The sequence below is a fragment of the Macaca mulatta genome, chromosome 5 (genome assembly GCF_049350105.2).
Source record: "Macaca mulatta isolate MMU2019108-1 chromosome 5, T2T-MMU8v2.0, whole genome shotgun sequence".
Lineage (NCBI taxonomy): Eukaryota > Metazoa > Chordata > Mammalia > Primates > Cercopithecidae > Macaca > Macaca mulatta.
The window spans coordinates 23,875,615-23,891,271 of NC_133410.1; the positions used below are offsets into that span (position 1 = coordinate 23,875,615).

General features: G+C 42.2%; 1 protein-coding gene across 1 annotated transcript in view; it reads right to left on the reverse strand.

Moving 5' to 3' along the window:
* CCDC149 (coiled-coil domain containing 149) overlaps positions 1-15,657 on the reverse strand; it is a 105,541-nt gene that overhangs the window by 42,985 nt on the left and 46,899 nt on the right. Inside the window, exon 4 of the mRNA XM_015138115.3 lies at positions 4,226-4,333. Coding sequence (XP_014993601.1) covers positions 4,226-4,333 — 108 coding nt within the window. The remainder of the gene's footprint in view (positions 1-4,225; positions 4,334-15,657) is intronic.

The window sequence follows — 15,657 nt, forward strand, 5'->3', positions numbered from 1 at the left end:
CTTGGGAAGTCTCCCCCAGATAAGGAAGGACTGCCGTCTTTGTGATTCCAATGTCCTCTGCTAGTTCTGCTGTTTGACCTACTAATCCTTCAATTCTCTGAGACCCCTTTCTTCCTCCTGATCCCCTTTCCCTAAATCTATTCTTTTCTTAATGCCCAGAAGAGGAACAGGCCAACCTCTGGGGCAGGCCAAGGGGAGCTGCAGCTGTCTCTGTGGCCCCAGCACTGCCTGAGTCTTTCCTCGTTCCTTATAGACTGATACACTGAGAGCCCTGGGCAACATGCAAAGCTCTTCCAGGGTAATGCGTGGCTTCATGAGCCCTCCTTTTCCCAGAGGTCTCCTCTAACCTTGTTAATCTTTAACAACTGTAATTTTTAAGGAAGGGGAGGGTATCCAGTAGGTTTCCCTTTTCACATCTCTCATCTGGTTTGGCTTGGAAGTTTGGGTTAGTTTGGGAGCCTGAGAAATTCTTGGGCACTGGACAGAGATCGCAGGAGGTAATCGATCACACAGGTCCCCCATCACAGGATGCCCATGTTGGCACAAGAACGCTGCCCCCTGCCCCATGGGAGAGCTAAGCTGCTTGGGAGCCAGGGTGGCAACAAATCTTTCGGGAGGCTGTTTGGAAATGCTTTATGGCCCACAGGGTTACAAGGCTCTAGCTGAACAAATGGAAAAATTAGTCTACCCTAAAATATCCAAGGCAAGTAATTTCCTATCACCTTGTTTTTCAAATGTACTTAACATCTAGAATCTCGGCTTCTCAAAATATGGATAAGGGTCATCAGTTAAAATGGCAACTCAGAGATAAAAATCTTCCACTTTAACAGTCACTCATAAAATGACGCCATCAGCCCTGCTGTTTGGCCTCAGAGTTAGGAGTCCAAAAACAACAATTATTAAGTATTCTTGATTTAACAGACTTGAACCAGCCAATGAGCAGGACACTTATCCTTTGTCCCCCAAGGCTCAGCAACTGACCCTCTGCTCTCTCCACAGAAGCTCCTCAAAGACACGTATCTGGGGTTAGTTCCCCCCTTGTTGGGACAGTTTGCTTTTCTGCAAAGCTTTTCCAGGGTAATGTGTGGCTTCGTGAGCCCTCCTTTTCCCGGAGGGCTCCTCTAACCTTGTTAATCTTTAAGAACTGTCATTTTCAAGGAAGGTTCCTTTCTCCAAATTTCTAAACTACTTCTTACTCCACAAAGTACTGATGACAACCAGATGGCAGTTGGTCTGTTTATTTCTTGCATGCTTTTTTTCTTTTTCTCTTCCTCTTCCTTGAATCCTTTTGCTCTTCTTTTCGTTCTTCTTTTCTCCTCTTCATTCATTCATTCGTTTATTCCATTCCACTCCTTCAATAGAGATTATAAAATACCTCCCTATCAGGAACTAAGAATGCTAATTTATAGGATACAGATGGAAATTCGGCCTTCAAAGAGCTTCCCTTTGGGGCTGGCGGTGCCACGCAAGTGTGAGCAGAGGGGCAGAGCAAGACATTTCAGGCTGCACGGGACTGACGCCTAAGAGCTGGAGAAGGCTGCATTTGATCTACGACCTGGGAGAGGAACAGAAGCTTGCAGGGGAAGTAAAGGGGAAGAGTATTCCAGATTGAGCAAACAGCAGGTGCAAAGGTCCTGTGGCCACAGGCAGTGCAGCACAGCAAAGGGGCTGAAAGTAGTGCTCTAGGGCTCAAGTATGAAGTGACCAGGAGCAAGGATGTGGCCGTAGAAATCAGTAGGGGTCAGACCATGGGGGCCTAGCACACCATGGTCATGGAGGCCTAGCGCACCAGGAGGTAGAACTGAATGCAGAAAGTGATGGAAAAGTTGGAGTAGAAAGTGCATTAATTAAAAAAAAAAAAAAAAAAACACTGAAGGTTTAACTCATTCTGTACCACACAGCCACAGGAACCTGGGAACAGGGGCGTCCAAGGTTCTCAAGAAAGTCTGGTGTCATTATGGAAGGAGTAATCTGGCCTCTAGGTGGGGGATGGGGGAAGGATGATCGTGACTCACACGAGCCTGAAAATAAACCAGCCCTGTAACTTTAGAGGCAAATGAGAATAAATGGAATCTCTAGGGCTCACTGCAGTTAGACTTTTTTTTTTTTTTTTTTTTAAGGGAGAGAGGCCAGATACTGAAATGGGGAGGTTTGCTGAACAATAGAACATCTTCTCATGCCCCTTTTGGCAGGCAAACTTCTTCACAGGCCATGAATAGGAGTCATTAAATTCTAAACCTAAGGTGAGAAGACAAAGTTTGATAAATGTGCCCGGGTACAGGAATAAAGACCCAGAGAGCATGCAGATCACAAAGTTCAGACTGTGACAACCTGTGCTCAGTGTTAAACACACAAACATGCTCTCTCACACACACTAACACACTCACACACATGCCCTCCCTTTCTTTTCTTTCTTTTTGAAAGAGATAGGGTCTCATTGTGTCATCCATGCTAGAGGTCATTGGCATGATCATGGTTCTCTGCAGCCTCAACCTCCTGGGCTCAAACAATCCTCCGGCCTCAGCCTCCTGACTATCTGTGGCTACAAGTGCGCCACCACGCCTGGCTGCTCTCTGTTTCCGTGAACTGTCAGTTGCGAACGTCAATTCCTAAAATTCTCATACCTAAAAGGCAAAAGAATTGAAAGTGATCAATAGATGAGACAGGAGCACATTTAGGAAAGCTGAGGGGAGGAGCAGCTCAGGAAAAAAAAAATGAAATAGAAAAAATATGTTATCAGTCAGTCAAGAAGAGTCACGGCTCCAGAAGTCACATCTTAAATATGTTTCAGTATTTCACAGGTTTATAAACTCCTCTAGTATTCTCATGGGCTTAAAGAAAACTATTGCATACATTTTGTTTTATTCTCCAGCAAATCTTGCCCTGCTGCTATCACTTGAGGAAGTGAGTAAGAAGGTCTGTCCTTTAATTATTGACCAAACACCTAGGTTACAGAGCTTAAATCCTTTTAATGATGCATAAAACCACACAAGGGGCCGGATTAGCTTGTCCAGTGTTAATTAGAGCCTTTCCTGCACATTCTTTCCCACCCTTTATTTCATGACCAGGAATAGTAAAGCCTAAGTTTTCAAATTTATGTTAAATCCAAGAGGTTAAAAAAATGTAAGGCCAGTTAAGTGGAGAAGAAGCTGTGTAAAGAAGGGTTACTAGATGTATATATGCCCTCAAGTCAGGACTCTCAAGCCAGCAGTATGCAGCACCCTCTCTGATGTCTTGTTATGGAAGAGCTCTCTGGATGACCCAGGCAATTCTATGCATTTTTTAAAGAGTGGGCATTTTTCAAAATGGCTCCTTCTAATAACCAACAACTCCCAGCAATGATGAAAGTCACCATCATTTGTCAAGCAATTTGGTAACATCTAAAAACAGTTCCCTAAGAACTGCTCCCCTCCAACACACTGCGCGCGCGCGCGCGCACACACACACACACACACACACACACACACACACACACATACACACACTATAGTTTTCTTGAGTCCACTTTCAAAGCCATCTCTGTTGCAAAAGCCGCCTCGGGCAAGGAGTTGGAAATGAATCAATCTTGGCAAAACGGGAAATGATTTTGGGGGACAGAATTAAACTTGGGTAGTTTTTCTTTCCTTTCTCAATTGTACTTTTGTTCGTAGCTTCAGCTGGGAGAGAGAGTGCACACGTTTAGTTGGGAGTTTATGAGTTCATATTTTATAATTAACGTTGCCAACAGGGGAGTTTGATTAATGCCAAGCAGTGGATTTTGAGCAATGTTCCATACAAATTGCCAAATTTAGCAATAAAATAAATTGGTTATGCGAACATAATTAGTAGGATGACTATTTAAAATTCAAAACCGAATGTGAATAATTCCAAATCATCTGAGCCACAAATCCATTATGTGTATATAAGGGGGAAAGTATAACATTTGGGTTTTATTTTGCCCTCAACCACAGTGTTATTCACCACCAAGCTGAACAGAATGAAACTTCCACAATGGGTTGTGGAAATATTTTAGAGCCACTGAGAAACACACATATACATGCATGCACACACATAAAGGGAATGTAAAAAGGCAAGATACACTAAACTGCGAATTTTCATTATAAATTTAAAAATCTATAACAAACTTTTCAACAAATGCTGCATTACATTTTTCCAATGTGCAATATATAAACCTCAAATGCACAGTTTTGCAGCAGAGCTTTCTCCCTGTAAATACTCACAGTACCTTGTTGTCACCCTGGACTTCTCCAAGCCTTTGCTGAAGTTCTTTAATTTCTTCTCCGAGATGTTTATTTCGGTCCTGAGAATCTCTCAATAGTTGTGCAAGATTCGCCTACAAATATCAACACATTATGAAACAGAATGAGAAATGGAGGAGTAGATAAATGCAGGGCTCTATTGGGCTTGTGGATGCTGGCGTCCAACCCCAGCTGAACCCCACAAAGCCTGTTATAGTAAACACATATATGAATGCAGCCAGTGTGTGAATCACGCCACTACAATGGCACGCAGGAAAATGAAGTTGGCCATGAACCTCAATTTGGGGATATTCTTTTGTTTCCAGAATGGCTCACAGAGGGCACTAGGACAAGCAATGGAAGAGTCAGTCTTATTTGAGTTAAAAAAACAAAAAAAAAAACTGTGAGGCTGAGGCAGGAGACTTGCTTGAACTTGGGAGGCAGAGGTTGCAGTGAGCTGAGATTGTGCCACTGCACTCCAGACAGAGCAAGACTCCATCTCAAAAAAAAAAAAAAAAAAAGAGAGAGAGAGTTTATCACTAAAAATCTTGAAAATGGACATAGCGTTCAATTGTAAAATTTGGGCCAGGCCAACAATATAGAAAAAGCTTCATTTTCTTGTTTAGATAGCTTTTGTTTTTCTTCAAATATATGTGTTTTGTCTCATGAGTTTTTGTGTGTGACCTCAATGCCTAGAATTTTGATTACAATTCCAGTGGGCGGCCAGAAAAGAGGTCAGGGACGAGCAACAATTTCTGAAATCAGGATCCAGAAGAAATGCAACAGTTTCCTGGGCTGGTTTTCCCCCTCTTTATTTCCTTATTTTACCTCACATCCGGGAGAAGTACTAAATAGCCAGGATAGTCGCCTTTCATTCCCATCTTCATGACATCATCCTTTCCTTAAGATTTGCCTCCTGTTGGGATCCAGGTCCCTCCGATCTCCACGGCCGGTCCATCAGCCAGCCTCCCCTTTCGGTGTGGCTCCATCTCACAGCCTCATCATTCCTTTTCCCAGAGCATGCAGACACCTTTTGCCATATCCTCACCCCTTTCCCACATTTCCTGAACCTGGGATTCCTGGCTGCCCATCTAACTACCTACTCCAGCCTTTTACTCATATTCCTCCTCGCGCACATGGCTTCTTGTTCTCCTGTACTATTCTTATTTAGCTAATGGACTTGCCCTAATTCTCACCTGACTTACCACATTCTCATTGAAACTTAGCAGGGAGAGACTGCAAGCTACTGAAAGGCAGAGATTCTGCTTTCTGCTTCCTCCCCTTCCATGTGTGTTGTTCCAGACAGTGCTCAGGTACTGACAAGTGTTTTAAAAGCTCATGATGAATAAATGAAGAAAGAAAGGAGGGAAGGAAGCAGTAAGCAATCCAAACAGTCCCGTTGGAAGGGGAAATCATTCAAGGAGAGTCAAACAAGGGATATTAGAGATGATCTTAATATGAAAGAATCCTTTCCTGCTACAGCTGAAGAAACCCAAATCCAGAGAGGTTAGGGAACTAGCCAGACTGGAATGGTGACATTTCCAAATACTTCAATGCTAATACTTTGGGGAATATGCACCTATGGTGGGTACTAAAAAGAGAATTAAAGGGAAAAGATAATGATTACATATTGGCTGACCTGCCTTATCCCATTTATCCTGTTGTCTTAGCTACCAGGTCTCCCCAACTCATGCTCACCTCCCTGTGGTCCCCCACACAGACCAGGCATGATCCTATTTCAGTGCCAGGGCCCTGCTCTCTCTGCTTGGAATGCTCTCCCTCCAGAGAGCCTCTTGGTTCACTTCCTCACCTCCTTCAGTCTTTGCTCAAAGGTCACCATCTCAACAGGGTCCATCTTGACCGGTTGATTTAATACTGAAACCTTCCCCTGTGCTACCTTATCTTTTTTTCTGGAGCACTTGCCATCTGTTAATATACCATATCATTTACTTCATGGTTCATTGCTTACTGTTGCCTCCTTGTCTCCCTCTCCTTACTAAAACGTAAGTTCCATGAAGGGCAAGGAACTTCGTTGTCTTTACTGACCTCTCCCAAGCACGTAGTAGATGCTCCATAACTATTTTTAAAATAAGAGGCAATAAGCTGCGTGTGGAGGTTGCGCTCTCACCAGGAGAGATCAGGAATAATAAGAGCGGGCACCAAGACTGAAACCAGTGCCTGGCATGGAGACTTGCATAGAAAATCATTCATTCCTGGCTGGCTGCGGAGGCTCATGCCTGTAATCTCAGCCCTTCGGGAGGCCGAAGCGGGTGGATCACCTGAGGTCAGTATTTCAAGACCAGCCTAGCCAACATGGTGAAACCCTGTCTCTACTAAAAAATACAAAAATTAGCCAGGCATAGTGGCACATGCCAGTAGTCCCACCTACAGTGGAGGCTGAGGCGGGAGAATCCCTTCAATCCGGATGGTGGAGGTTGCAGTGAGCTGAGATCATGCCACTGAACTCCAGCCTGGGCAACAGAGAGAGACTCTGTCAAAGAAAGAAAGAGAAAGAAAGAAAAAGAAAGAAAGAGAAAGAGACAGAGAGACAGAGAAGGAGGAAGGAAGGAAGGAAGGGGAGAGAGAGAGAGAGAGAGAGAGAGAGAGAGAGGGAGAGAGAAAGAAAGAAAGAAAGAAAGAAAGAAAGAAAGAAAGAAGGAAGGAAGGAAGGAAGGAAGGAAGGAAGGAAGGAAGGAAGGAAGGGAGAAGGAAGAGAAGGAAGGCAGGAAAGAAAAAGAAAGAAAGAAAAGAAAAGGAAAGGAAAGGAAAAGACAAGACAAGACAAGAAAAGAGAGAAAAGAGAAAAAAGAAAAGAAAACAAAAGAAAAGAAAGAAAGACATTCATTCCCATTGGCTGGATGTAATCAAGCCCTGATCTCCACTCACTTATTTGAGAATATTACTCAGTAACTCCATCCAATTTTTCAGCCCCCTATTTGCAAAGCTCCCATCTTGTAATATTTGAGTTCTAATTTTCCCAGATTTCTGTTCTCCCAAGACAAAAATTTAGTGATGGATGTGGAAAATCAAAACCTGTTTTGTAGGTAGGAAAGCAAAGAAACAAGAGACATTGTGAACAAATGACTGCCTTTGGAAATTTCCCTGAATGGGAGGAATCAGAGAGACGAGGCTGCATTCTGATCATGCCACTTCCTGGGCTCGATGACCTGGCAGGAGTTTCTTAATCTCTTGGGTCTCTCATCTGTAAGGTGGAGCTAGCAACACATAGTGATTTGATCTTTAAATAATGAACACAGAATGCCTACCACAGTGCCCAGCATCCAGTGTGCACTCATTAAAGGTGGGATACCTCCCTCAACTGTGCCCACCCCGTGACTCCTACTCTAACACTCAGTGAACAGAGCTGTGTAGATGCAGTGAAGGCTTCCTTGGACACAGCTGACTCCTTTGCAATCCTGCCCCTTCACTGTTGATTGTTCATTCATTCATTTATCTGACAAATATTTATTGGACACCTGGCATCTGCTTGGCACTGTTTTAGACCTGGAGATACAGCAGCAAACAATACAGACAAAACCCTTACCCTTGGAAACTGACATTGAATGGGTGACATTACATTAACTGCATTATATTACAATAGAATATACAATGAATCCATGCGTTAGAGGATAACATGCTGCAGAGAAAAATAAAGCAGGCAAAGGGAACAGAATGTGCTGGAAGAAAGGGCCACAGAAGGTTTCACTGAGAAGGTCACATTTAAGTCAAGACTTGAAAAAGGAGAGAGCCTTGTAGATATCTTGGAGAAAAAGTCCCAGACAGAGGAAAAGGCAAACAGGCTTCCCTCTCTCCCTCTCCCCATCACATCTCAAAACTTCCATTTGGAAGCACAGCTCAAGGCCACAAGAGCAGGCTGACCACAGGGACTGCAGTGAAGTCAAGAGATGACTCAATTCCTGATTTTCTTTTCCTGGTTCCCCCTCTCCATCCACAGCTCTCCTTCCTTAGCTCAAGGTGTCACATGTGGGTGGACTCTGCCTTTCCTCCACAGAACTCCAGAACATTCCCCAGACATTAGCTCATTGATCCTTTCCCCTGGCAGCAAACATAATCCCTCTCTACCAGATGGAGGGCCAGGCCACTCGGCAGCAGTGACTATCCCTGGGGAGAGGCAGGAGGAGCAGCCCAGCGCTTGCTCGGTCTGGGAGCTGGCTGCCAACTGCACATTCAGGTGAATCTCAGCATCCCCATCTGGAGGAAATGCAGCAAAATCCACCTAAACCTTCATTTAGCAGAAGAGAGGCCCAAAGAAATGTCTGTAAGGGCAACAATGAAAATGTAACAAAAGACAAGGGAAAAAAAATCTCCAACCTCCCTAACCTTCCCTTTTTAAATCAATATTTCCTTAGTCTCTGGTGGGTGGGAAGATCCTGACATTCACTGACCAATGTAACTGCAGTGGCTACATTGGTAGCTACTGTATTGGTAGACCAGTACAACTCAATCTATTGGTGGGGAAAGACCAGTTCTCTTTTTCCAATCCACAACAGATCAATACTTTTGTAAAATCTAATAAAAATGAATTACTAGGCAAATAAGAAGACAAGAAGATAAAACCCCAAATGTGTATCATTAGATTCAACAGACATAAAACCATGCTGTCAAATTGCTATGAAAGTTTCTGAACACTTACTCTCAATTTCTGTATGTATCTTGTCATGGATCAGAAACAATTAGGTTGCAGCCTGGCCCTGGTCCTTGGGCCTCACTTTAAAAAGCATTGAGCTCACATGGTTTTCCCAGGGATGTGGAAACTAGGAAGACACTTGGTATAAAAATCAGTCGATAATTCCAGCGATGACCAGGACAGAGGGCAGGGCTGCTTTAGGAAACAGTTATTTAGAGACCCAGTGACGTGATTATTGAACATGATTTACTCTGCAGCCTGGCTGAAAAGAAATCTACGAAGAGCCAGGCGTTTCTACATTAGCTGCAAAACAATGGTTTATTAAAATCGCCATGCCTCCAAGTGAGTTCACTGTAAATGTACCCCAGCTTCAAACTTGACCCCTGGAGTACGGTGGGGTGGGGGCGGCGCCGCTGCTTCAAAGCAGGTGACTGTAATTTTCTTTTACATTTAACAGGCTAGATTCCTTGTCAACACACAATCTTTTGTATTCAGTCCCTCCACCTCCTCAACTCCAAAACAATAACTTTGAAAACTAGAAAATGACTATTCTGATAATGGTGCCTAATTCCTTGACATACACCTTAAAGAACAACAAAAAAAAAGAAAGGAGTACATTTCAAAGTGCTCAAAATAGAGGAGAAAAGTTCACACGATTCTTTTGACCAAAAATAACACCCATGACTCACACACATTCACTATAACAATCCATCAAGCTAACACACGGTGCCTGCTTATAATTTATCAGCTATGCAGAGTGCTTTGTCTCCCTGTTACTGAGAAGGACTCTGTGACCATCAGTTTAGAATAACAGCACTATGTAAAGGAAATGTCAGGGAAAAGTGGCAGCCTGCCTAAGACTGGGTTTCACAGGGAAGGAAAACAAAACCAAGAGATTCTTTTCTCTAAATTTTTGGGGGCAGGAGGCAGCATAAATAGCAAAACATAAAGAGGTTTAAAAAGAAGCCTCTTTTAAATATTCAGATCAAGCGAGAGCCGACATTAAAGGTTGACATTTTTGCTCTGATAATAGTGGAATGTTGAAAATAGTGGGATATGTGGTAGAATCCATATATTTAAGTCACTCTTTCTAGATAGGAGTTCATTAAAATTGTGATGGGAAAGGGAGGGAAAAGAGATTTGATGAAAACATAGCTGTGAGATTCAAGGCCAAAAGGATATGACAGCTCTCCATTCTGAAATACCTTCTTTTGTCAAGGAACAACTCAATCCCCAATTACAAATGATGCCTGCAGAAACAATTCACCAAAGTCAGCCCCTGGTGTGGGAACTGGGAGGCCCTGGAAATTTTCTCTGGACAGGGATGATGACTACAAATACTGACAGTTGTTGTGAAGGCAAAGACCAGGGAATTGACAGAGCCGTCGAACCTCACCCCAACCTCTTCCCAACTGTTTGCAGGAATCCTTACGGAGGGAGGTTAGCCATGTGGGAGAGGGGAGCTATCTTGCAGCCTTTCTTTAAGCCCTACTGCACCCTGAACTCTAGCTCTTGCCTCTATCACCATTCCAATTCCCCTATAAATGCCGCAAAGTATGTCAGAAGGGTTTACACTACAGATGCAACATGTTTTCTAAACTTACAAGAACCAATGGGAGATTTTAAAATACAGACAGTCCCTGATTTAATGAAGCTCTGACAACTTTACAATGGTGTGAAAGAGCTATGCATACAGTAGAAACTGTAGTTTGAGTATCCATATAGCCATTCTGTTTTTCAGTTTCAGTATAGTATGGAATAAATTATACTTTATAAAATAGGTCTTATGTTAGATGATTTTGCCCAACTGTACACTAATGTAAGTGTTCTGAGCATGTTTGAGGTAGGCTAGGCTGAGCTAAGCTATGATGTTCAGTAGGTTGGGTGTATTAAACGCATTTTCAACTTCTAATGTTTTCAATTTACAATGGGTTTATCAGAATGTAACCCCCTTGAGCATCCCTTTACGATTAAAACCCTCAGCAAAATCTGCATAGAAGGGATATACCTTAAGGTAATAAAAGCTATCTATGACAAACCTACAGCCAACATTATGCTGAACAGGGAAAAGTTGAAAGCATTTCCCCTGAGAATTGAAACAAGACAAAGATGCTCACTTTCACCACTTCTATTTAACATAGTACTGGAAGTCCTAGCCAGAGCAATCAGACAAGAGAAAGAAATACAGGGCATCCAAATCGGTAAGGAGGAAGTCAAACTGTTGCTGTTTGCCAATGACATGATCATATACCTAGAAAGCCCTGATGACTCCTCCAAAAAGCTCCCAGATCGATACAAAATCAATGTACACAAATCAGTAGCACAGCTATACACCAACAGAGGTCAAGCTGAGAATCAAATCAAGAACTCAATCGTTTTACAAAAGCTGCAAAAAAATAAAGTACTTTGAAATATGCCTAACCAAGGAGATGAAAGACCTCTACAAGGAAAACTACAAAGTACCACTGAAAGAAATCAAAGACAACACAACCAAATAGAAACACATCCCATGCTTTTAGACAGGTAGAATCAATCTTGTGAAAATGAAGATACTGCCAAAAGCAATCTATAAATTCAACACAATTCCCATCAAGTACCCTCATCATTCTTCACAGAACTAGAAAAGACAATCCTAACATTCATATGGAACCAAAAAAAAAAAAGAGCCCGCATAGCCTAAGCAAAACTAAGCAAAAAGACCAACTCTGGAGGCATCACACTACCCAACTTCAAACTATACCATTAGGCCATAGTCACCAAAACAACATGGTACTGATATAAAAACAGGCACATAGATCAATGGAGAAGAATAGAGAAGCCAGAAATAAAGTCAAATACTTACAGCTAACTGACCTTCGACAAAGCAAACAAAAACATAAGGTAGGGAAAGGACACCCTATTCAACAAATGATGCTGTGATAATTGGAAAGGCACATGCAGAGGAATGAAATTGGATCCTCATCTCTCACCTTATACAAAAATCAACTCAAGATGGATGAAGGACTTAAATCTAAGACCTGAAACCATAAAAAATTCTAGAAGATATCAGAAAAACCCTTCTAGACACTGGCTTAGGCGAAGACATCATGACCAGGAATACAAAAGCATATGTGACAAAAACAAAGATAAATAGATGGGACTTAATTAAACTAAAAAGCTTCTGCATAGCAAAAGAAATTATCAGCAGAGTAAACAGACAACCCACAGAGTGGGAGAAAAATCTGTGCAAACCATGCATCTGACAAAGGACTAATATCCAGAATCTACAAGGAACTCAAACAAATCTGCAAGAAAAAAACAAATATTCCCATCAAAGAGTGAGCTAAGGACATGAATAGACAATTCTCAAAAGAAGATATACAAATGGCCAACAAACATATGAAAAAATGCTCAACATCACTAATTATCAGGAAAATGCAAATCAAAATCACAATGCGATAATAACTTAAATCAAAAAATAATAGATGTTGGCATGGATGTGGTAAAAAGGGAACACTTTTACACTGCTAGTGGGAATGTAAACTAGTACAACCACTATGGAAAAACAGTACGGAGATTCCTTAAAGGTCTAAAAGTACATCTAACATTTGATCCAGCAATCCCACTACTGGGTATCTACTTAGAGGAAAAGAAAGTCATTATATGAAAAACACACTTGCACATGCATGTTTGTAGCAGCACAATTCACAATTGCAAAAATATGGAACTAACCCAAATGCCCATCAATCAACGAGCAAATAAAGAAAATGTGGTGTATACACACACACACACACTCACACCCACAAACTAGAGAGGGAAAACTCTCTAAGCCAGAGGCATCCTCAAAGTTATCACAGACAGAAGTTCTACAGATGCTTCTCTCCATGGTCAGTTGCTTTGTTGTTTTTATGTTTTTATGAATACTACTCAGCCATAAAAAGGAACAAAATAATGGCAATTTCAGCAATCTGGATGGAGCTGGAGACCATTATTCTAAGTGAAGTAACTCAGGAATGAAAAACCAAATATTTTAAGTTCTCACTGATACGTAGGAGTTAAGCTATGAGGAAACAAAGGCATACGAATGATACAATGGACTCTGAGGACTCGAAGGGGAAGGGCAGGATAGGGGAGAAGAATAAAAGACTACATATTGAGTACAGTGCACACTGCTCAGGTGATGGGTGCACCAAACTCTCAGAAATCACCACTGAAGAACTTACTCACGTAACCAAACACAACTTGTTCCCCCCAAAATACTGAAATTAAAAAAAAAAAAAAAAGTAACCCCCTTGTAAGCTGAGGAGCATCTGTGTAATCATGGATCACATTTGGCAATGACCATGATGTTAAGGGAACCTATTTTCAATGATCAAATATTTGACAGTGGTCAAATTTGACAGCCCTAAATCTTTCAGATTTGGGAGAAAAGCTTCCATTCTGTACCATTTCTCTCCCTGCTATCAGAAATGAGAAGATGGACATGAAGGGAATCACGATACACCACCCTGAATGATGCCACTTTGGCATAAGTCTTTTGAGCTAAAGGCAACTGAGAATCAACAAATGCAGGAAGAGTTCTCTACACTCCCTTTTCTGCCTAAAAGCAGGCATACATCTCCCTTTGAGAAGGTGTTCCTCACTCCAGTACCAGGAAGAAAAGAGAGACTGTCACCAGAGACAGTCAGAACCAAGATGAATCTTGATAGATAATAGTGTTTTGTGATGCTAATTGTCTCAAAATGAAGTCACTGATGACAAGTGACAGTGAAACTGTTGACCCCTCAAAGTGATAAACATATGTATAATGGACTGAGGTGATGATTCCTGCTGCGGCTAGGCACCCTGAGACCTGACGAGAAACTGAAGTCACGTGGCAGCTGAGATAGTGAGTGTGTACACTCTGTGGAGGGCCGTGAAAACAGCAAAGCAACTGACCATGGAGAAGCATCTGTAGAACTTCTGTCTGTGATAACTCTGAGGCCGCCTCTGGACACCAGGAGTGGCCACCAGAAGTTCTGCCCAAAAAGAGCAGTCACCCCCTGCTGGTCAGCAATTTTAGAAGATTCCAGCCCTCTCTAGTTTGTCTGTGGATGTGCGGTTCTCCCCAGCTACTCGCTGTGGTTTGTCCCCCTCTCTCTCATCACTGCCTATGCACTGAATATACTTACGTGATTGCTAGTGTGTGAAAGCCTCACAACACAAATCGTGAATTTGAAAACATTTAGTTGGCCACTGATTCATCGTGAAACCTCTTGGCCCCTGCTGGAGTTAACATAACTAGGCTGATTCAAACCTGATACAATATTCTTCATAAACAAATCTTACTAAAATAACCCTTACCTTCCATTAATTTCTCCCATATATTTCCTGGTTGCTTTCCCACAATTCGTCATCACTCAAAGCCCAAATTCCCTTTCCTTTGTTAAAACGGCACATAAGCCCCGGAGCCTAACTGCTTCCTGAGTTTTATTTTTTTCTGTGAATTTCCATTGCATGTAAAATGTTAATAAAATTGTATGCTGTTTTTCTCCTGTTAATTTGTCTTCTGTCATTTAAGTTTGCAGGCCCCAGTCACTGAACCTAAGAGGAGAAAGGAAAACTTTTATTTCTCCCACAGACAAAACAAAAAACAAAGTGATAAAAGTTTAAGAGAGGCTGGGGGCAGTGGCTCAGGCCTGTAATCCCAGCACTTTGGGAGGCTGAGGCAGGAGGATCGCCTGAGGTCAGAAGTTCGAGACCAGCCTGACCAAAAGGGCAAAATCCCATCTCTATTAAAAATACAAAAATTAGCGAGGCGTGGTAATACGCAACTGTAGTCCCAGTAGTCCCAGCTACTCGGGAGGCTGAGGCAGGAGAATTGCTTGAACCCAGAGGTGGAGCTTGCGTGAGCCAAGATCACACCACTGCACTCCAGCCTGGGTAACAGAACAAGACTTCATCTCAAAAAACAAAACAAAACAAAACAAAAACAAAAAACCTTAAGAAAAAACTTTTAACCTTGTGTTATTCCAGGCACTGGAAATAGGAATCAAAGGGGTAGGCCACATGTTTTTACCTGGTCCTTAAATATTTCAGACCAGTAGCCAAGAGAGGAAAAGACCAATATTCCAGGAACAGTACGGCAAGTTGAAGTGCCTTTGCAAAATTACGACAGTAAGAGAAATCTGACATGGCTTCTAACCTCACAGGCTGGCTGTCTTCACTTATTCTCCAGTGTAGAAAGTAGAAAAGTTTCTCTTCAAAGCTCGTCTTGGTTTAAAAATAAAATAGTAGGAATAATAGTTCCTTACTCTAAAGCCTCCTATCAACTATTAGTTCTTACACTTTAGCCCAGGCATGTCTGGACAGGCCCAGGCTAGTCTTAGCTCATAGCTTGTGCACCTTCCTTATTTAGAAATGTTATTGCTTCCTTATACCTTTCATAAGCAACTTCTTCTCCTTCTTTCTTCTTCCCTGCACTTACCTATTTAAGAAAGTTTTAGGCTATTAGCAAATCAGGTATCAGTTTAAGATTGTGAGGTTCAGCTCCAGCCAATGGATGCAGGACACAGCAGTAAGGATGACCTAAATCGTAAGGGATAAATATGTCTGCTTTTTCTTTGTTCAGGTGTGCTCTCGCCATTGTTCCATCTGCTATTGAGCACCCTTTCTGCAGAAAGTAAAGATTGCCTTGCTGAGAGATCTTTTGTCTCCATGCTGACTTTTCTTCATGGGGCCGATTATCTATTTCTAACAATTTTGGTATTTCTAACACCTGGCATGGGCCAGGCTAACTTTGCGAGAAATTTA